General features: G+C 36.6%; 1 protein-coding gene across 13 annotated transcripts in view; it reads right to left on the minus strand.

The window, feature by feature from the left end:
• dock7 (dedicator of cytokinesis 7) overlaps window positions 1-23,895 on the minus strand; it is a 62,041-nt gene that overhangs the window by 9,929 nt on the left and 28,217 nt on the right. Inside the window, exons 23-45 of one of the 13 annotated variants that reach the window (XM_079840557.1) lie at window positions 20,545-20,637; window positions 19,401-19,490; window positions 18,875-18,970; window positions 18,616-18,756; window positions 17,510-17,623; window positions 17,256-17,423; window positions 17,009-17,160; window positions 16,743-16,912; window positions 16,512-16,666; window positions 15,585-15,767; window positions 15,194-15,329; window positions 14,969-15,065; window positions 14,234-14,251; window positions 10,419-10,472; window positions 8,531-8,627; window positions 8,307-8,441; window positions 7,988-8,140; window positions 6,417-6,575; window positions 6,234-6,334; window positions 5,273-5,465; window positions 5,050-5,193; window positions 4,017-4,148; window positions 2,379-2,393 (exon numbers count right to left, since the gene is read on the minus strand). In XM_079840557.1, coding sequence (XP_079696683.1) covers window positions 2,379-2,393; window positions 4,017-4,148; window positions 5,050-5,193; window positions 5,273-5,465; window positions 6,234-6,334; window positions 6,417-6,575; window positions 7,988-8,140; window positions 8,307-8,441; window positions 8,531-8,627; window positions 10,419-10,472; window positions 14,234-14,251; window positions 14,969-15,065; window positions 15,194-15,329; window positions 15,585-15,767; window positions 16,512-16,666; window positions 16,743-16,912; window positions 17,009-17,160; window positions 17,256-17,423; window positions 17,510-17,623; window positions 18,616-18,756; window positions 18,875-18,970; window positions 19,401-19,490; window positions 20,545-20,637 — 2,796 coding nt within the window. Of the gene's footprint in view, window positions 1-2,378; window positions 2,394-4,016; window positions 4,149-5,049; window positions 5,194-5,272; window positions 5,466-6,233; window positions 6,335-6,416; window positions 6,576-7,987; window positions 8,141-8,306; window positions 8,442-8,530; window positions 8,628-10,418; window positions 10,473-14,233; window positions 14,252-14,968; window positions 15,066-15,193; window positions 15,351-15,584; window positions 15,768-16,511; window positions 16,667-16,742; window positions 16,913-17,008; window positions 17,161-17,255; window positions 17,424-17,509; window positions 17,624-18,615; window positions 18,757-18,874; window positions 18,971-19,400; window positions 19,491-20,544; window positions 20,638-23,895 lie in introns of all 13 variants that reach the window. The other 12 variants (XM_079840556.1, XM_079840560.1, XM_079840555.1 and 9 more) reach the window with 12 other exon arrangements.

Genomic DNA, 23,895 nt, shown 5'->3' on the forward strand with positions numbered 1-23,895 from the left:
TATATATCTGTTTTGAACTGATGATCACCAGGACATGTCCCTTGGAAGAAAAAAAAGGCATAATTTACCAAAATAACAAGAAGCTTCTGTCCCTAATTCATGTTCTTCTTCATTTGTTAAAGAGATAACCCAAAATTGATAATTCAATCATGGTTTACCACCCTCTTATCATTCCAAACCTGTATGACATCCTTTCTTCCGTGGAACACTAAAGATGGATTTTTGAAGACAATCCTAGTTGCTATTTTCCATATAAAGCACAACAGTGCCCGCCCACTTTTTCAGCAATCATGGTTCCCAGAAGTATTTTACCATTCATTTTTCCCATAGGGATTTAAAAAAGTCTTTGTTAAAGCATTATAAGCCCTGAACTAAACCAACCAGCTACAAGTTAAATTGCATCACAGGAATGCAGCTGTTAAACAATTATTTATTAAAATAAGTCCAAATAATGTGAACTGATGACTTCAACAAAACCATGTGTCATCCATTTGAAAGCTCAGAGCTCACAGTAGGTTTGTCTTCAAAGTTTTATAGATTATCATTATCAAATAAATTTTCCTATGGGATTGTACTTCTGGAACTTGACTGTTGCACTCTATAATGAAAATATATTTCTGTTACTGTTGCTGTCAAGCTCCAAAATGGGGAAAAAAGCACACCATTAAAATGTCATAAAAGTGATTCTATTCCAAGTCTTCTGAAGTCACACAAACAATCCAAACGCAGCAAAAACAATGTGTGATGTCAAATGATCTTTTGAGGCTAATTTCACATAATAGACTGTGATGATGCGTTCTAACGGTCATCAATATCGTAAATCCTGCAAAGTGTTTTTTATTTACTTTTATTTTTTTATGCATGTACATTTATAACACTAATACTTTGTATTTTATTACTTTTGCATCAAATTACAAAAAACAAGTTACCGCTGCTGTGAGGGTGTTTCTAATACAGCCTATGGGAATGATGGTAAAAATGAACATCTTTCTCTCTTTTGACTGCCGTTATTAATCTCACTCTATTTTTTCCCTCTTTTTGAAAGTTGTGAAATCACTATTGTGGCGTTTTTCTTTTGCTATTTGAGCAAATGGGCACACAAAAAATATATTTAATGTATTATCTCATTCACCGCTATAAAATTTAACCCAACTATGACGACTTCCACTCTGAGAAACCCGGAAATGTGAAAAGGGTCTATAGACTTCTTTAAGAATCTGACTCATGAAGTTCTCACTTCTACACTCACTGACTCAATGATCCGGTCATACATTTGGGCTGTGTCTGAAAGCTTAGGCAGCTGACTTGTTGCCTCGCTGCCCTGTCAGGCAATGACTTTGCAGGCAGCATTGGCACACGAACATACCTCATGAAACTGATTTCGGACAGAATTCTGAGGCAGGGTAACGGTTTAAAGCTTTAGTGACAAAGAAGCAAATATTTAATTACTACAATAGTAATTTCTCGCTAGAAATGGCATCAAAAGTGGAAAATGTTGGAAAAAGTGCAAAAACATATCAACATACAAACTGACCACCAAATGCAACTTTTAGATGCCACCTTATTTTTCTTTAGCTTAACTGTCTTAAAATGGAACCAACAGGATTGTGGGATGTCAAAGGCAGCGAAGGATACATCTATATTGCCTACAAAATTCGATCAGATGAAGGCATCTCCGAAGCTTTCGGACACAGCCATGGTCTGTTTGTCTCACAAAGATATTTGATAATTTCAGAAAACTAGCATGAGTCATATTGACCACTTTCATGGTTCTTTTATGTCCTATTTAAAGTCTGACAGCTCCAACTCCAATTGCATTAAGAAACCAGTATTTCATTCAGAATATCTCCTTTTATGTTTCAGGGAACAAAGAAAGTCATACAGGTTCGGAATGACACGAGGGTGAGAAAATGATGACAGAATTTTCATTTCTGGGCAATCCGATCCTGCAAGGTTATCTAACATGTCTCGCATAAATCGAACCCTGTGCTTTTGAGACATGATGAGACAGATGGCAGTGCTGATGAAACAGAGTGAGAGAGACGGATAAGGAAGTGAAATGAGGCATTCGTGAATAAATCTGTCATTAGTGTTCACACAGTGGCTCCCATGCATGGCCTGTCAAATTTGACAATGTTAACATCGCTTCTCCTCAAGAAAGAGAGGGGAGAGAGAGGAAGATGAGAAGAGGAAGAGGGACGCTGCTGCCCACACACCACTGACAGCAGTCCCATGGAAAGAGAGATGGAGGGATGGACGAAGAAACGAAAACGTCCATAAAAATGTTAATGGGTCAAATTCAAAGCAAAGAGAGTCATGATAAACGCCCACAGCTTGCACGTTTGGGCCAAGCATTAACCATGAAGTTCATCACCTACCTCCCAGCCTGTGCTCTGTATAACAGAGAGAATACAGCACAAATCAACATACAAAGGTCACAATCTCCCCCTTTAGAAGCCCATATTCACTGACGGCAAAGCATTGTGGGGAACAATCGCTTTTGAAAAATCATACACTACTGTTCAAAAGTTTGGACATCGTAGGATTCATTAAATTGATCAAAAGTGACAGTGAGGCTTTTTTAAATGTTACACAAGCTTTCTATTTTAAATAAATGCTGCTTTTTTAAACTTTCTATTCAACAAAGAATCCAGTGTCTACAAAAATATTAAGCAGCACAACTGTTTTCAACAATGATAATAATAAGAAATGTTTTTAAGCACCAAATCAGCATATTAGAATGATTTCTGAAGGATCATGTGACACTGAAGATTGACGTAATGATGCTGAAAATTCAGCGTTGCCAATGTAATAAAATAGAAAACAGCTACTTTACATTGTAATGATATTTCACAATATTACTCTTTTGAGCAAACTCTTTTTTTAGCCTAGGTGAGAATAAAATACTTTTTTTTCCAAAAAAGACCCCAAACTTTTGAACGGTAGCATATTTGTTAGACTGTATCTGCCATGCATGACTATTCATCCCTATATACTGCATGTAATAATATAAAAACTATATTTTCAAATTTTTTTAAGAAAATGTGAGTGGTCACTCAGTTGTGGGTGGTTCCCAGGGATTTTCTGTAGTATACAGTCACTAAGGTGCATGTAGTGTTATTTTAGCATGTTGCTATGCAGTTTCTAGGTTATTCTGTATGCTTGCCAAGTCAAAAGGGTCACCACATGTCTCTATTATATTCTGGTCAACTCTCAATCTATGTCAATAGGATTTTTTTGAGTACACTTCAAGTCTGACTGCTCACAAAAGTTATAACACACTTCTCATCAACCAGCCGCAAAATTTGAGGTATCATACATATCAATAGCACAAATAGTGCAAGAGTTGTTGTTCAAATCATTAACCCTATGTACAGTATGAGTAAGGCCCGTTCACACCAATGATGATAACTATGACGTTTTAGCAAGAGTTCAAATTCTAAGAGTCTACATCACCACAACTATAACGATAACTTCACAGAGGAACAATAATGTTGGAATCGCTTTCAGAGCAATTTTTCCAGCTGATGAATGATAAAAACATTTGACAGCTAGTCAGAATCCAATTGACTTGAAAGAGCTTGTACATTAAAGCAGCGGCGCACGATTATAATAAACAGAACATTATCGTCTGTTGGTGTGGACACAAATATAGTTATCGTTATAGTTCTCATTCTTAGTGTGAATACTACTCATAATGCCCAGGAAAACTCACTAAATAGAGTCCACATGCACAGCACCTCACTGTCACTCTGATGTAGAAGAGAACAACGGAGTCATGCAGTCTTGATAACGCAAAGTCTCTTTCACGTGTCACACAAAAATCACGTCTGTGTGTATACACAAGCAAAATATTGCCAAGTTAGACATCTGGCAGATTGTCGCTTTGTACTACTAGGCCAAAAATACAAAGTCCTGTTGTCTTATATTGCTTCACAGCACGCATTAAAGGGGCTAACCAGAGGCTTTATTTTAGTATCCTAAACAATGAAAACTCCCTTTATTAAAGCATTTACCTGGTGCACAATTTTGCCAAAGGCTTCTTGAAGTTTACCATGAATAGTGGCTAGCTTCTTGGCATCCCTGTTGGCCTCGTGAACAGGGATGAGCACTTTGTAGACTTCGTTCACTGCTTCGTACATACCAGCCTGGAGACAAATAATGATAAGAGTAGCTGATGCCCGATAGAAAACAATATGATGAAATACAGTTAAATGATTGCATATTAGATTGCTAATTTATATTTTAATGTCACTTCTATCATGAAAGATTCATTTAAATGTTGGTACATAGTAAGTTAATACACTAAATATAAAAAAGTGGGACCAAAAATGATTATAAATTATCAGTAAAAATCTGAAAAAGGATTATTTATTATAATAAATTATTATATTCCAAAATCTAAATGATTTATTTAACAAGTTGAATATTAATATACATTTGAATCAATTAAATAAATTAAATGAAAGTATGAAAACGTTATGGAAGTTTAAATTTACTGTAAATCAAATATGTACTATACTAAACAAAATTTTTTAAATATAAAATATATTTACAAAATAATTTTTATTCTAAAATTGCTATAAAATGAAATGTCTAACCAAGTTGTGTCCCAAATTTGAAGCTGATATCACAGCAATTGAAGTTCCTTATGAGATTTAGTTTAGGCACTGTACCAAAAATAGCCACCTGGTGTCACCCACGTTCAACTGAATTTTTTTAATGCATTCTCCTGTAACAAATTAATTAATTTCTGTCCAAATATCACTTCTATCATAAAATATGGAACAAAATATGCGTTTTGTCAAGATTAGAAAAGGTTTTGATTATAAAGTAGTTCAAATGAATTTTGTAAACTGAAAGTGCCCACTAGGGGAGGAGCCCGCTAAAAGAATTTAGAAAACGCCACATCTGATTTCAAGATGATTTTCACAGAATGAATTTTGAGTTCATAAGCTTTCGAATGATACCTAATTTATGATGATTTCTAAAATATGTGACATGAAAAAAGGCAAAAAATAAAAAGAGTGCAAAGCGTAAATATCTCACCATAGAAAAGGAGGCTGCAGCTTGTTCCAGCAACCCAACCAAGCCTGCCTCAGTGAAGTACTTCCCAGAGCAGATACCCTCCTCATCCGGGGACACCACATCATCTGACACAGCAGATTCTTCCAGCACATTAGAGGAAATGTTCTGTGGTGTGAGAAAGACCACATTAATATACTACATTAATATATGCATCATAATCTGTGTCACAGAGTGCAGCAGGAACCTGAAATGTGACACAGCCCACAGGCAGGTACTTGCGGTCCTCCAGCATGCTGAGGTACTCAGCCACCAGGGCGGCGCTGTGTACTAAGCATTGGGCTGCCTCTGCATGATTATTCCTCTCCGAGTGCTTCCCTGCCATATTTTGCAGCCAAGTCAGTCGTAGGTCTGGGGATGTCTGGTAGCCCTTAGCAATCCTACATAACAGAAACGAGACATTTGTCTTGGTAAATAGTGATTATTTTGCATGTTTCTGCAAGTGAAGCTTTATCCCATGAAAACTGCATGACTTTTATTGTTAGTTATTATTTCATATTTATCTCTAGAAAATTACAAGACATTTTTTTTCTTATACACTACCAGCTATTATAGTCTATTATGCTCACTAAGTCCCAAAAAACATAATATTGTGAAATATTATTACAATACAAAATGACAGTTTTCTATTTTAATATATTTTAAAATGGTTTTTGCGCTTGTGATGCAAAGTAAAATTTTCCGTAGCCATTACTCCAGTCTTCAGTGTCACATCATCCTTCAGAAATTATTCTAATATGCTGACCTTGCTGCCCAGGAATAATTTCTTATTAGCTTAATATTTATGCAGAAACCACAATAAGTTTTTTTCCAGTATTCTTTGAATAGAAAGTGCAAAAGAACAGGATTTTAAACAGAAATCTTTTGTTCCATTATAAATGTCTTCACTGTCACTTTTGTGCAATTTAATGTGTCCTTAAATATAACAAATTAAATATTTCAAAAAAGAAATTACTGACCCAACATTTTTGTAATGCTTTGTTATAATGACTAGTTAGTTTGTAGTTATTAAAATATACTTTATATATATTATGACATTAGGGGGGGAGGGTTAAATTTAAAATTTAAAACTATTTTTAAAACTATTTTTCATGTTAGATTAACTTCATGTTAGATAATAATGTAGCAAATATATTGATATATAGTACCTGTACATGAGATCAATTAACATCTCTGGATCTTCTTGATGTTCCTTCATTTTTACTGTGTCCGAGAGAATCATGTGCAAGTTAAACACCAGATCTTGAACCTGAAACCAAAGTGAAAATCAGTGCTTTGCTTTGTGTCAAGAACTAGTAAATAGATTATGGAAACAGATTTGTAAGCTTCACCTGGTCAGGGAAGGTGGTTTCTCTGAGCTCTAGGTCCTCCTCTGCATACGTGAGGATGGTCTTGAGCGAACGGCGCAGAAACTCCTCATTAAAGTTCTGGGATGTACCCACCAGAGACGAAAGAGACATGGTCACCTGCATTTTCACTCGTGCAAAGTTCTGAAGGAGAGAGAAAGAACAAACAAGATAAAGTCCCTGACATATCAACAAAGAGACTTAAAAAAGTAATGAATAGAACACTTTATACAGGTCTATTTAATAATTTTGTATACATATCTAAACATATTAGATTAGATTAGATTAGATTCAACTTTATTGTCATTACACAAGTACAAGTACAAGGCAACGAAATGCAGTTTAGGTCTAACCAGAAGTGCAATAGCAGCAAGTGCAGGATATATACAATGGTTGCGTAAGTGCAGGACATAAAAATGTTCTGAATATATATAAATATGTATAAGTAGAGAGATGGTTATTACTATAAGTAGAACTGAATTTACAGATGAATATATACAGTGAATAAATATACAGATGGCTATTACTATAAACAGAATTTACAGGTGAATATGTACTATGAATAAATATACAGATGGCTATTACTATAAACAGAATTTACAGGTGACTATGTACTATGAATAAATATACAGACGGTTATTACTTGAACAGAATTTTACAGTTAGAGGTATACAATAGTATGTTAGGCTAATATGAGGAATATAGCAGTGGATTAAGTTAGTACAATAAATTATGGACAGAGCTATCCGAAAGAAAGTGTAAAAGTGCAGTGGAAAGTGGTAGCATATTCCAGTTAGAAGTACGGTGCAAAATGCAAATGTAAACATTGTTACTGTAAATACAGTCGGCAGTGCAGATGAGCATAATCCAGTTACGGTATGGTGGTGCAGAATGCATAAGTAAACAGTTGTTACTGTAATAAACAGTCAGTAGTGCAAATAACAAAGTGAAGGCAGATGTGAGGTAGGAGAGTTATCAGTTTATGAGGGAAGTGGATCAACGGGGGTTTGAGTTCAATCAATATCTATACATATCTATTTATAAATGCATTTATATTTATATATATATATAACAAATATACATTACCATTCAAAAATTTGGGGACATAAATTGGAAATAAATGCTGTTCTTTTATGCTAAATTGGAATTATTTCTGAAGGATCATGTGACATTGAAGACTAGAGTACGTATATTTATATGTAATTATAATTGGGAAAATGGAAAAAAGTAATTTTTAACGCTAATATTTCACAATATTATTGTTTTACTGTATTTTTAATTAAGCAAATGCAGCCTTGGTGACCATCATAGACGTATTTTTAAAAGCATAAAATAAAACTTTACAGACCCCAAATTTTGAATGTTAGTGTATAAAAAAAAGTATAAGAAAAAAAAAACAATTCTAGAAAACTCAGCAGTAGAGATATGGCATATTTAGACTAATACAGGTAATATGTACATGTGCTATATGTACAATGTGCTGCTGAGGTACAGAATTAAGAGACGCAAACTATTTACTAATATTTATGGTGATTATGACGAAGTGTGTATCTCACATTTCCTATCTCAAAGTTTTGTCTCATGAGGAGGTAGAGGGAGGCGCTGGCATGGGCTCTGATGGTGCCAATGCTACTGCTACAATTCCTCAGGAGACGCAGGCACAGGTCAGCACACTGCTCGGTCTCCTCCTCAAACAGAAGCTCTGGAAACTAAACAGACACATTAAGACTTATACACTACATCACAAGAGGTCATACTTCATGATAAAATGTACAAATTTTAAGGTAAAGAGAGTAATCACCAAACAACATTGCATTGATTAGCAGGGGCAAAACTGGTCCTAACTGGTCTTTGACCTGATCAGCGTTTACTCACCTTTGACACGAGAGCTCTCTGTGTAGCAAAGCAGTGTTGCAAATATAGGGCACTTTGATTGCATGCCATGCTGTGGAGCAGGACCTTCAGAACCCCTCCCAGAATGCTTTCTTTGGACTCCGTCACGGACACGGTCTACATGGCACATAGAGACACCATAATAGTTACAATAAATGTCTTGTGTTAAAATATTGACCGTTGTTGATAGTAGTTGAGATCATTACCTGAACTATTATTTCTAGCGTATCCAATATGATGAGATTAGCTTCAGTTGCCAGGTTGCCATCAATAATTGCTTCATGCTCCAGTTCAGCTCTGGTCCTGACAAACAATGAGGTAATGAATGGTTAGAATGGTGCAATGTGGCAGGTACAACATGAAGTGGATCCTTGAATGCCACCGCAATCTCCACACAAGCATTCAAGCGAGTGCATACAGAGGAAGGGTATCCTTTGCATACAGACCAAATATTTTGATCCATTTGTACTTGAGTAAGTTTTTGTCCAAGCCTGTGTTGTCAAATCGGTACAATAATAACCTGAACTTTCCCTTACATAGATTTAATATTTATACTAAGGAAGGAAGGAAGAAAAAGAGAAAGGAAGGAAGAAAGGAAGGAAGGGAGAGAGAAAGGCATGTTATTATTTATTGTATAGTGTTTTTGATGCGATGGCAATGTAAAGACTTCTTTCACCATCCCAATTAAGCCATTTGAAACTTAAAACGAAGAAAGGAATAAAGAGAGAGAAAAAGGAAGGAAGGAATGGCCTATTTAAATATTAAAAACAAATATTTACAAATAAATAAATAATACTAAGGAAGGGAGAGATTGAAAGAGAGAGAGGAAGGAAGGAATTGCATATTTAAATATTAAAAACAAATATTTAAAAATAAATAATACTAAGGAAGGGAGAGAGAGAGAGAGAGAGAGAGAGAGAGAGAGAGAGAGAGAGAGAGAGGAAGGAAGGAATTGCATATTTAAATAATAAAAATATTTAAAAATAAATAAATAATACTAAGGAAGGGAGGGAGAGAAAGAGGAAGGAAGGAATTGCATATTTAAATATTTTAAAATAAATACCTAGAAGGAAGGAAGGAAGGAAGGAAGGAAGGAAGGGAGGGAGAGAAAGAGGAAGGAAGGAATTGCATATTTAAATATTTTAAAATAAATACCTAGAAGGAAGGAAGGAAGGAAGGAAGGAAGGAAGGAAGGAAGGAAGGAAGGAAGGAAGGAAGGAAGGAAGGAAGGAAGGAAGGAAGGAAGGAAGGAAGGAAGGAAGGAAGGAAGGAAGGAAGGAAGGAAGGAAGGAAGGAAGGAAGGAAGGAAGGAAGGAAGGAAGGAAGGAAGGAAGGAAGGAAGGAAGGAAGGAAGGAAGGAAGGAAGGAAGGAAGGAAGGAAGGAAGGAAGGAAGGAAGGAAGGAAGGAAGGAAGGAAGGAAGGAAGGAAGGAAGGAAGGAAGGAAGGAAGGAAGGAAGGAAGGAAGGAAGGAAGGAAGGAAGGAAGGAAGGAAGGAAGGAAGGAAGGAAGGAAGGAAGGAAGGAAGGAAGGAAGGAAGGAAGGAAGGAAGGAAGGAAGGAAGGAAGGAAGGAAGGAAGGAAGGAAGGAAGGAAGGAAGGAAGGAATAAATATTTAAAAATAAATAAACAAATAATACTAAGGAAGAAGGGAAGGAAGGAATTGTATATTTAAAAATAAATAAATAAATAAATAAATAATACAGACTTGGCTTTACTTACTGTATATAACAATAGCATTAAATATTTAAATATTAAAAACAAATATTTAAATATAAATAAATAAATAAAATATGTAACATTCTAATCTATAAAACATATGTAAACTTATATGGACTTAATCTTTAAATTTTCAAATATAATAATAATAGTAATAGTAATACTAATAATACTATTTAATGTGCTGAATATATAAATATTAAAAACAAATATTTGTATAATAAAAAACAAAAACACAAATAAATAAACAAACAAACAAAACTAACAAATAAATACATCAAGTTCTATAAGCTAATCATTGTAGGTTTGAGCTAGGCATAATGCTTTCAAAAAACACTAACTGTAGATGTGCAAGCATATCCTAGTGAGCTTACAAACCTAACTAAGAAGGGCTCCTGGCTTCTCCCATTGCGTGGTTTGGTTCCCTTAAACCTGTATGGTACACGATTCATTTAAAAGAGGCCACACACAAATCATAGCCCTGTACCAAAGCTTTATAGGGAAGGAGCGAGCCATGGCCCTGTCACAGTCTTACTGCGGCTGATTATTGTTAGAAGCAGAGAAGGTGGTCTGTTGTTAAAGGGTTTTTGAAAATGTGCTATAATGCTGTATTGTTAAACTGCAACTCTGCACCTGGAGGTTCACTATGTACATATATCGTGCAATCTGTGATGAGGCTTTACTCATCAAGATATTTTTACAAGCTAAAAGCTAAAATGTAAACGCTACAAAAAATAAAGCTTGCATTAGCACTTAAACTAAACTTGAGTATTGAGTAGTATTTTTTTTTAGTTAGACTTCACAGGCAAACCATATAATGCATAATAATTTTTTTCTATAGGTTTATTTTACATGCAATTTTTTATTGAAAATCAGTTTGCACACAGCGACTCCAGGAGGTAGAGTAGCGTTTTACATGGGCCCATAGTAATCTGAATTCCACATGAATGGGTCACCGAATAGGATTTGTTTGAAAAAGGTTTGAAAGTACAGAAGCAGCCACACTGCCTGGTGCTTGTCCCTTTGAAAAGGGGAGCCAAGTGTTTACAGAAGGTTATGAGAGAAGATCAGGCCTGTTATTCAATGACTAAATCTTTAAAAAAATATCAATAACCACCAATGAATTGCTTTAATATAAGTGAATGAATGAAGACCAGTGGTTCTCAACTGAGGGGTCATGAATGATATGAATAATAGCAGCACAAAGTTTTATTCACTAAATATGAAGTTGGATTAACTAAAAAAAGAAAATAGAAACACTATATTCATCATGTAGCATAATAAAAAGACAAACAAAAGTGTCCACTATAGTACATAACCCACACAATTCTTTGCCTAAACGCAAGTGGCACCAGAGGCATATATATAAAATGAAGTAGTTTAATTAAAATATTTAAAGAAAATAAGAATGAAGTCAAATATTACAATATGAAAATCATAATGTTATTCGTGTTGTATTTTGTAATAGTATTTTTTTCCTAAACACCCCCCCCCCCCTTTTTTGTGGATAAATATTTATTTTCTTAAAATGTTATTGTAGTTTTACAAGGTTAAGCAGTTCTGTGTCACATCGGAAAACAATGTGGCAGTCCAACGCAAGAAACAAAATGTTACTAAGTGGACACTTAAACATGCTTTATTACAAAAAATAACTAGAGAAAGGTGGCCTGAACTTCCAAGGGTTAGGATTAGAGATTGTGGAGGAATAAAGGTTGAGAACCAGTGTTCTGAACAACTGCTACCATGTTAATTCTCCAAATTAAATCATTATTGGATAAGAGCTTGGAATTAAAAAATAATATGACAAATACCAAATATATAAAATACACCTCTCATAGCTAATTTTAGCGTGTAAAACCTAAATCTTTAAACATGACAATGATACTATATTTAAAGATAATTGTTAATAGTTCAATGTGAATATTAGGTTAACTACATTAAATGGGCTATATGTAAGAATTTCCATGTATTAATCACTTATTTTAGTGTCAATATGTTAATGGCTTGTAATGAAAAAAAAAGACTTCCTAGGTTGTCCATAAAAAACTATGAGGATGTTTTTGGCAGGAAAACCAAAAGGATGTGACATTTACACACACTCCCGAGAGCCTCTCTTCCGTTCTATGACACATGAAACAAATTCTAGAAATATATAGTCTAAAGCAGGAGTCTCCAAACTCGGTCCTGGAGGGCCACTGTCCTGCAGAGTTTAGCTCCAACCCCGAATAAACACACCTGAACCAGCTAATCAGTGTCTTACAAAGCCCTAGTTAGACACTAGCTGAATCCAAAATCGCCCCCTATACCCTCAAAAAAGGCATTATTTGAGGGGACAGCCATTTGTAGTGGTGTCTGAAACCATAGTGGACATTATTGAGTGCACTCATTCAATCCCACATTGCACCGCAATAACGAGTGTACAGCCGATGTACACTCAACAGCTGTCCGATTTCACACACTTGTTTTCATTCACTCCTTAAAGTAAACTATATTAGTGGACTAACATAAGGAATGGTGAATGAGGGTTTAGGGGGTGATTTCGGATTCAGCCACTGATTAGCTGGTTCAGGTGTGTTTAATTGAGGTTTGAGCTAAACTCTGTAGGACAGTGGCCCTCCAGGACAGAGTTTGGAGACCCATGGTCTAAAGTCTCAAAAACCGGTATACTTTTTAATCAAATTATCATAACAGTGTAATTTTAATAACCTTATCCGTCGACATGATGCCTTTGAATTGCAGAGCTGGTCCAAACATATCCAAACATAGATCAGATACTTTCTTAACAGCTGTTTTCTCACCGATGTCATTTTTGATGTGTGTTTATTTTGTTATTGAGAGGAAAGTGCGCAGCACATATTTACATATTCATCTTAACGTTGCTCTCAGCAGCATGGACGATGTTGGGACGTTCGTTAAAAGTATATCGCGGCAAAGGTATTTCCAAATAATTTTTTACATCCAAGTGAAGAATGAAAAAGAACTTTGCCGTGAGTATATCAGGGCCTTCAATCACGTTGTGTAATGAATGCGAGCATTAGCAATAAATTGCTGGCTGCAGTTTACTTAATGACCACCGGTGTCACTAATAACAAGAGGGTACTGAATTCTACATATAGCCCCTTTAAAGGGTTAGTTCACCCAAAAATGAAAATTCTGTCATTAATTACTCACCCTCATGTCGTTCGACACCCGTAAGACCTCCGTTCATATTTGGAACACAAATGAAGATATTTTTGTTGAAAGCGGATGGCTTAGAAAGGCTTCAGATAGGCCTCCATTGGCATTCAGTACATTTACACTCCCAAGACCCATAAAAGGCACTTAAAACGTCGTTACAAAGTCCATCTCACCACAGTGACTCTACAATAATTTTATGATGCGACGACAATAGTTTTTGTGCGCAAAAAAAAAATCAAAATAACACCTTTATCCAACTTGTTATTGTCTTCCGTGTGTGCCTCCACGACGCATGCGCGAGAATATGACGCCGATCCGGCGTTCGGACACATGACCCAGAAGCGATTTGTTTACAAGCAGAGGAAGACGCGCATATCTAAGCTGTTGAATTTTACATTGATCGTGCTTTAGGTCTCGGCGTAGTGCTCAAAATGGGGTTAAAGTGTGCATTTCATGGATTCTCGAACCCCGGCGCTACGTCATATTCTCGCGCACGCTTTCTCAGCCATCAGCTTTCAACTAAAATATCTTCATTTGTGTTCCGAATATGAACGGAGGTCTTACGGGTGTCGAACGACATGAGGGTGAGTAATTAATGACAGAATTTTCATTTTTGGGTGAACTAACCCTTTAAATTTGAAATCACTCACTAGACAGGTAGAGCTCCTATAGGCTAAGATTGTTAAGTAACACAGCTAAATCTTGGATCGGAGAGGCTGGTTAAAGATCCATGTTGCATTCTTGTTATGAACACACTAGAATCATGTCAACCAAGCCGCATCCTACACCATCCCCCCAAATAAAATCTCACACACACACACACACACACACACACACACACACACACATTGGTCTGGGGGCAGAATCAGATTGTGGTCAGTAAGAACTGCATCCAGACCATTCCAAGCACCAGTAGAGGAGAGCCGGACAAAAGCAAGAGGGGGAGGGGCTTTAAATTCAGGTCTGAAGCAAAGCAAGGGTCAATAAAAGCAAAGAGCACTTCAGCTGTACAATACCTGACTGATCTCTGGCCCCTAAACACACAGTACATGAAAGAACAAGGTCAAATAAAGGGGTTATTTAAGGTCAAATGGTTAATGGTTGTTTCTGAGTCATACTATTATGAAAATGATCAAATTAATAGTTTTATGGGAGGAAAGAAAAGAAGTTCTCTCAATATGAACATACAGAGCACATAGACAATGCAGGAAATACATGAGGCAAACCAACTAATTACTAAATTACAACAATTTAGATAACTAATATGTGAATTAAAAAAATAAATGCATGCCGTCTATTTAAAATAATTTAAATTATTTTATTAAAACAAATAACAAATGATCTGCTATCACTGTCTTCTTTATGAACTGATTTTTTATTTTTATTATGCAACAAATAATAAAATGCATAATAAAAACTAAGCTTAAAAACGAAGACGACAAGCGAGTGTGGATCTTTTGTTTTTCATTTGAAAGTATTGTCATTTCCACTAATATGACAAACAGTTGCACACAGTGATTCTATATTTTTTGATTTGTTAAAATAGTTTTTTTTTTTAAAGAAAAATTATTAAATTGTTTTATTAAAATCATATATTCTTTCCTTCTTTCTTTATTTCTAGATCTTACTACTGGCCTTATATGATGACCAGATTACAATGTTTGTACTTGTATCAGCTAAGTTTTGGCACAGAAACACTGAAAAAATATAGAAAAAATTAAGACATTTTTTAAATAATAATAAAACCATACTTGTCCATTTTTTCGCTGGTCTGACGCCAGTGGGTCATGTCTTTTCTCCAGCGCAAGTTCTCCTGGCTGCCAAAAGCACTGCCTGATGGACTTCTCTCTGTGGAGGAAAGGATAGAGAAATATACATCAACATACATCAAACTGAGTATGTGTCAATTGCCTTCATTTAGCTTTTGAATCTTATTTCTAACCGAATGTTGACCATTTTTTTTTATTTCAACTAACCAAGCTGCCCCCTGCTCCTCCGAACCATCTCCTGTCTGGCTCCAATACTGCCTAGGATGGCTTCCTCCAACTTGGCCTTCATGTCTTTAGATTTCTTAAATGTTAGACTGTTCATACGTTCAAATGCCTTCTTGCCCTGCATGAACAAACAATGGGCCTTTTTGTATGAGATGGATGGATAGAAACACACAAACACTCATTAATTTCACTCAGCAGGTGTGGGGATATAGATGAGCAGATTGTGTGTATTTATTTAGAGATGAATGGAAAAGTAAACAGATATAGACGAGACAACAGATATATTGCAACTAAGAGACCCAGAAGTGCTGTGGAGCAACTTCTGATTAATGCATATGGTTAAAACTCACTCAAATATGAAGTTTATTCAAACCTTGTATTCAAAGCAGGAGACACAGAGGTAGAGCAGGTCCAACAGACGGTTAAGCTGGGAGACAGACAGGTCAGTGAACCATTTCTGAAGTACCATCTCATCTGCATTCTTAAGCACCCACAGCAGACAGATGAGCAGACTTCGACTGGACTCAGCCGAGAACGAGCCATGCTGACGGGTGGCCTGGAGAACAAGGTGTATAGATTTTAGTAAAGGACTGATATTCTGCACATTGCGTGATGCTTCTTTCATGTTGTATAACTTTGCTTTGGTCTAATTGTATACAAAATAATTATTATAATAGAAGTTATGGCTTCTATTATAATAATTTATGAAAATAAAAAGGGTTCACAAAAACTTGCAAAGGGTGCCATTTTTGTCTCTCTTCTACACAGATTTCTAATCTTTTTTTGTCAGCTAAAATCTTTTTAAAGAGATTTTATGTGAATATTTCTATATTTTCACATTTTTAGCTTTTTGATCAAATATAAAATTTGAAATATAAAATATTTAATGTTTTATTTAGATTTGTATTACTACTTTTTCAGAAATGTTATATTATTATAATCAAATTCATTATTAGCTGTTCAATCAACTCACAAACCCTCAGAGGTTCGCAAACTCCAGTTTGGCAACAGATGGAATTGCATAAATGGTTGTTTTCAAACAGGTTTCCTACCTAAACACTCTCCCCATGTAACACTGGTTGAACAGTCAGAAAACCCAAACTCATGTCATTGGTCACACCAACATTTAGATTTTACCACTTTGCATATAATATATTATATAAAATATAAAGTGTAATGTAATATAACAATGTGTTTAAATGGGTCTCTTCATATCATATTAAGCTGTGAAAGGATAAAGAAATCTAACATCCTAAACATCTTTAAAATCCATCTCTTAAGAACAGTGAGGTCACAATACCTGTGGATTGAGCAGAAAACTACTAGGCCGTGACATTTGTGGCACAGATGTTCCGGCAATTGCCATGGCAACAGTTTGGCTGATCATACTGTTACCCTCAGCTTCCTGATCCTCGGTACCTGGACCACCAGGACGCCCCCATTGATTATGGGATTCTGTGATGGTAAAAGAAAGGTTAAAATAAAATTTAAAAAAAACCCAACAACAACACGGGTGGATATATATACATACCAGTGAAATCATGGAGCTGAGGAAGGGTTTCCATGACAATGCCTATGAGTGGTAGGTAGAGCAGGGCGACTCTGGCTTTGACCTCGGGGTCAGCATAACGTGGGTCCGAGTCATGACTGGACAGCAGATTATGAACCACGCTGATGACCTTCTTATGGAGACCAAACATCCTACAGCATCAGCAGAAAGTGTACAATTACACATCCAATATTTTAATATATATTAAAATGACAAAAGTCATAAAAGAATGAAAATAGGGCAAATACCATGGTAGTGAACCATCAGATTCAGGGTCCAGAATCACAGCCAGCTCTGTCAGAACGAGACCAGCGAGGTAATGCTGCTCTCTGAAGGGCACAGACAGCTCAAACATGTTGGCTATCTTTTGGTCCTGCACATGGGTAGAGAAACCAGAACTCTGGTGGGAGACAATGAGAAAGAAAAACTAAAACTGGGAATAAGTCCTTATAATCCAATAATTTACAGTTAACCTTTCTCAGTTTGGGTTCATACCTGAGATGTGGCAGAGGAGACTGAAGGAGAGGGGGAGGCTGGGGGTGTAAGTAGACTGAATGGCAGGTTTAGAGTGACGTAGTGTTCATGGCTACAGACTATCCTCAGGAAATCTAGTCTCAGAGACTCTAGAGTGGGGTTCTGTAGTGCATAGAGCTTGGTGGACACCTGGGAATAGGAGGAACAGAAGATAATCAGAAAAGACAATGTGTAAAAAGCATAGCATGTTGTTTGGAGCTGAATTTGAAAGGTACCTGTTTCCAGTAGGTTTTGACGAGAGAGAAGACAAAGCCTCTATCCATGACTGACAAGAGGTCATTGAGGAAGAACGCCAAGCTTGTGTTGAGCCTTTCCACCAACTCAAGATCCTGAAAAGACAGTAAAGACAAATATGAAACTGCAAACTCACCATTCACCAAAATCTTTAACTGGGCACTAAGCCATTTGAGTACCGATACCTATTTTCACTGCATTTTTTATTTTTTTTAAATATTGGGCAGAGAAAGCAAAATAATATAAATCAAATTAGTTGGCTCAGCAAATAGATATTTCACTCAGTTAGTTTCACGCCTAATTATGCCTGTTAAAATGTATTGTAGGAGCTACTTTCACTGTTCATATTATTGCTCCATCATATTTTATCTTTAATTTAATAGCACAGTGAACATGTAGAGGCTCAATGATAAGGATTTTCAATTATTCAAATTATTAGATACCAGTGAAACGTCACAAATTTCAGGTATAGAAATTGAATAAAGTAATCAAATGTAAAATAATACTGTATAGCCTTCACTGTATAAAACAAATATAGATTAATCGTTACAAAAGTTATTCAGGTCAAGAGCAGTGAGTGATTTTCTCTTTGTCTTTTGTTGTTAGATTAACATCGAGGACAAAGACAGCAATAGATTTATTAGGTTGCCGTCACTTTAAGAGCTGCGCATACAGTATCCATTCTACGGTTACAAACGGATTTTCTTTCTCAACTGTTTACGTTTCTCTGAAGACATAACGACTATGTTTCACAAGGATACTTGCCTATACTGCCGTTTTGGGAATTTTGCGTGAATTTGCCCGTTCAAACGCAAGACAAGAAAGGGAACTCAATTTAATAGGCTATTCTCACAAGAGGCACACGTTTCGGATGTTTGCGCACAGAAAACGTATTGAAAACGTCATGCGAATACTGTACCTGTAATTCCTGTAATAATGTATGGAACCACTTGTTATACATAAATCACGTAACAGTTCATGTTTTCACTTGCACATACCATTTGTGGTATGAACAAATGAACACAAAAAAAAACACACACACAAAAAAAAAAAAAAGTTTAATTCATTGTGCAGTTGAATTCCTCACCTTCTGGAACCGTGAGACAATGTCACCTGCAATGGTGCTAACCAGAGCAGTGATGTCATCCATGAAGCGCTCAGGGAAGCGGTTCTTCCTGGGAGACTCCAGTCGGTCAGTAAAGTATAAGTGGTGTATGATGCTCTTAACCTGAAACGAGAAAGAATCAAGAAAACACTGTTCTTCTCACAACCTCAACACCTGCAAAAATGTTACACTTTTGATCATAAAGGAGGAAGCATGTAAACTTGGGTGTGGTAGTTCTTACCATGAGCTCAAAGAAGAACCAGGCCTGTTGCAGGGCTCCCTCCCTCACGCTGCCACTGCTGACCACCCACTGCAGGGCAAGCTCCTCATGAAAGAGCTGAGAATGGGAAGGAACCATCAGAGAAGCATTCACCATCAAATACACTACATAAAGGTCACCATGTCTTAGTTCTAGTGTGGGATATGAAACGGTCCTTTGACACACATGTCCAATGTGATGCTGCAAGAGTGGGGAGGATTCATTATTCTACGGATCAAACATTGAACACAAATAAACAGTCCAATCAAACACAGTACCCGTTACTGGGCCAAGACTAACAGGGTGCTTCATTCCACAACTGACACATCATTCCCTCTTCATACAGTCTTCAGGTGGCATTCATAGTAAAAAGAAGATCTTGTACCCAGCATCCACAAGAACATGACAACCACATCAACAAAACAACAACAACATCCAGTCATTCCAAGACAGACAGGCGCAGGTGAGGAGAGGGTCGTCTCCTGCTCTCCAGGAACTGGGTCTCTACCTTTTTGGTCGGCAAGCGTCCTGTTAATGTTTGCAAGAAACTGGCGCTCTCAGTGTGCGATGACATGCGATTGCCACTGCGCTCCATGGCCTACGGGTGGGGATGAATGGAAGGGTGACAATAGATTAGTGTGGAGGAAAGGAGTATGTGGTGCCATTCACTAATCACTACCAATACCCACACACACACACAACACACACAACACACACACACCACACACACAACACACACAACACACACAACACAACACACACAACACACACAACACACACAACACACACACACACACACACACACACACACACACACACACACACAGACACTCTCTCTCACACACACACACACACACACACACACACACACACACACACACACACACACACACACAATCCACACAAACACAATACAGAACAAGACAGCAAAAACTGTAATATCACAATGGATTAAAAAAATACAATAACTTTACTTTAAATTGAACAATTATAGTTTCCATCACACAAATAGCCATTATGAGGGGCATGGTGACTTTACACAGTCTACTAAATAAGGAGACTGAAGAGATTTATAAAATAAAAAAAATGTAAAGTGTTTTGGTAAATAAATAAAGTAAGTAAGTATGTATGTATGTATGTATGTATGTATGTATGTATGCATGTATGTGTGTGTGCATGTATGCATGTAAGCTTGCTTTAATGAATCAGACTGTCACAGGCACTGAGTAATGACAAAATAAAATGATTAGCCTTAACCGGGTGCCGGTTATTAAAATAATAATAATAATATTAATAAGTAAAAACAAGACAAACAAAACATTCACACACACGCGCATACTTGTACATGCAGCATATCATGACATGCCAAGCAGAAAGTAAATGGAAATTTGATAGTTATGCCCATGCAATGCTTTTTAAAGTGAAATGGTGAATAAGAAAAATGAGGAAGCTTTGAGAATGGCTGTTTTAGAAGTGTGAATAGGTTAAGGAAGTAAAAAAAAAAAAAGGACAAAGGAAAAAAAGGGAAAATGGCAGTGAAGGAGAAATGTGGTGTGGCGTTATTAGATCATTCTGTTTTAGTGCTACTGGGAAGGGCTGTGTGAAGTGAGGGTTTCTGTTTTGTATTTGGCGATTGGGATAGTCAGAATGACCTGCTTAGCATCGGATGTCGAGCCAGGGCTGGTCCCCCAGGGGGCGCTTTTGCACCCCATGGTATGCACCCAGGAGTTGGAGCGATCTAAGCCCTGCAAGCCAAGGGTGGCATCAAAAGGATCACAGGCAGATGCAAGCAAGCCAGGGAACAGTGAAAGGTCAAAGGTTACAGGTTAATGAAGTGAGCAAGGGAGCAAGTTAGTTTATATTACATTTGTCATTTCTGAACAGCAACAGGTTAGAATATCAAGCATCTTTGAGTGTTAACAAAATCAAAGGCTTAAAGCCCAGGTATACATCATTTTCCGCATTCCGTGTCGGGTCCGCACAGCCTTCAAAGTATTGTCAAACGCGGATGAGCGTTCGGCATGAGTTCGACATGTGCAGTACAACTGCTTTTCTATACTCTACAAGGTGTCAGAGGGAAGTCATTTACAGGGAATTCGCTCAGTAGAATAGAAAAAGAAAATAGCAGATTCGCCATTGTATTAGTGTTGTCAAAACTACCGACTTCAGTGCTGAAATTTTACAAACATTTCACTCTAGCATTTTGAATTGTTCAACAGATTCTTTAACCCCTCTGATTGGCCATCGTGTTCACGCACTCAATAAATATCTGTGATTGGCTACAAAGATCAACGCTTCAAAAACAATGTTATAAATAGACGTCTTTAATGCTCTTCACCGAGCGCTCCCGTGTGTATCTGTGCAAGCACTCGATGAAGAGCATCAAAGACGTCTATTTAGCCACCTAGTAGTCTCTTCTGTCTCAACTTTCATCTTGCGCTGTTGTACGTGGTTTGTGTGGACGGGCCCTCCTAATGACGAAAATTACGTCATGCAGACAGTGTGCGGACCATCGAGGAACACGGACGGTTGAAGTATACTTTGGGCTTAAGTTCGGCACAGTTAGCATAATTGTGAAATCAGATTGATTTCATTCACACAACAGGGGGGGAAAGATCAGTGGTTAGCAAAAATAATACTTAGGTGAACCTCAAGTTAAAAAGAAAATTCAGAAAATGTTTCATAGTGTGGTTCAAAATCATGTCAACTACATCTTATATACACTACCATTTAAAATTTTGGCCTTAAGAAGATTTTTTTTTACAGAAATCAATACTTTTATTCACCAAAGATGCACTTAATTTATCAAAGTAAAAGATAAAGTAAAGCTTTTCACATTGTTGCAAAATTGTTATTTAAAATAAAAGCTGTTCTATTGAACTATACCAAAAATCCTAAAAAACAATGTGTCAGTTTCCACAAAAATTAAGCAGTAAACTTTCCAACACTTATAAGAAACGATTTCTGAAGGATCATGTGACACTGAAGACTGGAGTAATGCCTGCTGGAAAATAAAGCTTTACCATTACAGCAATAAACTGCATTTCAAAATATATTACAATCGAAAACAGATATTTTAAATTGTATATTTCACATTATTACTGTTTTATTGTATTTTTGATCAAATAAATGCAGTCTTGGTGAGATACTTTTTTCTAAAACATTTAAAAAAAAATGTAACCAACCCAAAACTGTAGTAGGTAGTGGTAGTGTATGTAGTAAATTCTTCTAAAGTCGTCATGAGAACATTAAACAGATTTGCAATGTAAAATTTCAGTAAAATTTGGAGCAGTTTAAAAAGAACTACAATTATTTTTTTTTTACTTTTTAATAAATATACTGTAAAATGTTGTTTTAGATGTAGTCTCTTAAAGGATTAGTTCACTTTGAAATACACTTTTGCTGATAATTTACTCACCCCCATCCAAGATGTCCATGTCTTTCTTTCTGCAGTCGAAAAGAAATGAAGGTTTTTGATGAAAACATTCCAGGATTTTTTTCCATATGATGGACTTCAATGGGCCCCAAACGGTTCAAGGTCCAAATGACAGTTTCAGTGCAGCTTCAAAGGGCTTTAAACGATACCAGACAATGAAAAAGGGTCTTATCTAGCGAAACGATCGGTCATAAAAAAAATTAAATAAAAAAAAAGGTTTCAGTTTTATAAGCACAAATGCTCACCTTGCTCTGTTCTGTGATGCGCGTTCGTGACGTCACATAATAGGTCACGTTTGACGTAGGCGGAAGTACCGAGTCAGTGTTTACAAGTTGAACGTGCACATACTAAGTCAAACAAGGTTTACAAAAAAAGGGAGTTAAAAGGTAAAACAACGATGTCGGACAATTTTGAAATTCGAGGAGAAGAGGAGATGGAGTTTTTCGCCCTGCCCTACCTTTTTGAACCGGAATACACAGAGAAAGAAATTAGGCAGATGGAAGAGACTGCTGCGGCGACACACACCTCTCAAACATCGAGCAGACGTAGATCTAACAAGACGTGGTGGTGCACATGTGGCAAATGCCAAACAGAGGAAGAATCTCAATGCTGCCAGGACTGGACCATTTCAATCCCGCCATTAGAATCAGTCATTGAGTCAGCTGGTGAGACCCTGTTTCCATCTCGCTGCATTACAGGACAAAATGGATTTCCACCGTTACAGAGCAACAGCGGTTTAGGGGGTTTTTTTAGTTGCCCAAAATTAACTGGAGACGCCGTCTGTAATTGCGTATAACGTGACGTCACGAACGCGCATCACAGAACAGAGCAAGGCGAGCATTTGTGCGTATAAAACGTAAACTTTTTTATTTTTTTATTTTTAAATGACCAATCGTTTCGCTAGATAAGACCCTTATTCATCGTCTGGCTCGTTTAAAGCCCTTTGAAGCTGCACTGAAACTGTCATTTGGACCTTGAACCGTTTGGGGCCCATTGAAGTCCATTATATGGAGAAAAATCCTGGAATGTTTTCATCAAAAACCTTCATTTCTTTTCAACTGAAGAAAGAAAGACATGGACAGCTTGGATGACATGGGGGGTGAGTAAATTATCAGCAAAAGTTTATTTAAAAGTGAACTAATCTTTTAAGAAGTTGTGTTTATTTACAGCCATATACTTAAAAAAAGATTTCAGTTTATTTATTATGGAATAATGAATCTGTTATTAAATGTCACATTTTACCTGATTTGCATAATTTATTCAGTAATCTGGGCACTACAGCAATGAAGTCAGCGCATACAAATCACTGAGCTATCAGCTACACATTCATCAAAGCCAAACTGTTGAACGGATTTTTGGCCACCATCCTCAACTACACATTCATTTTTGTTTTTTCTTTTTGCAAGATTGTGTAACATGGGTTAAGTACATAAAATGTTCCAGCTAAAGTTTGTCTTGCTTTTAAGCTATAGGTTGACCTGCAACATTGGGAAATGCTGATCAGCTAAGTCAGCAATCTAGTGCAGAAAGTCAATGACCTATAAAAACACTCATAATAATAATAATG

The sequence above is a fragment of the Gobio gobio genome (genome assembly GCF_949357685.1).
Source record: "Gobio gobio genome assembly, chromosome: 17".
Lineage (NCBI taxonomy): Eukaryota > Metazoa > Chordata > Actinopteri > Cypriniformes > Gobionidae > Gobio > Gobio gobio.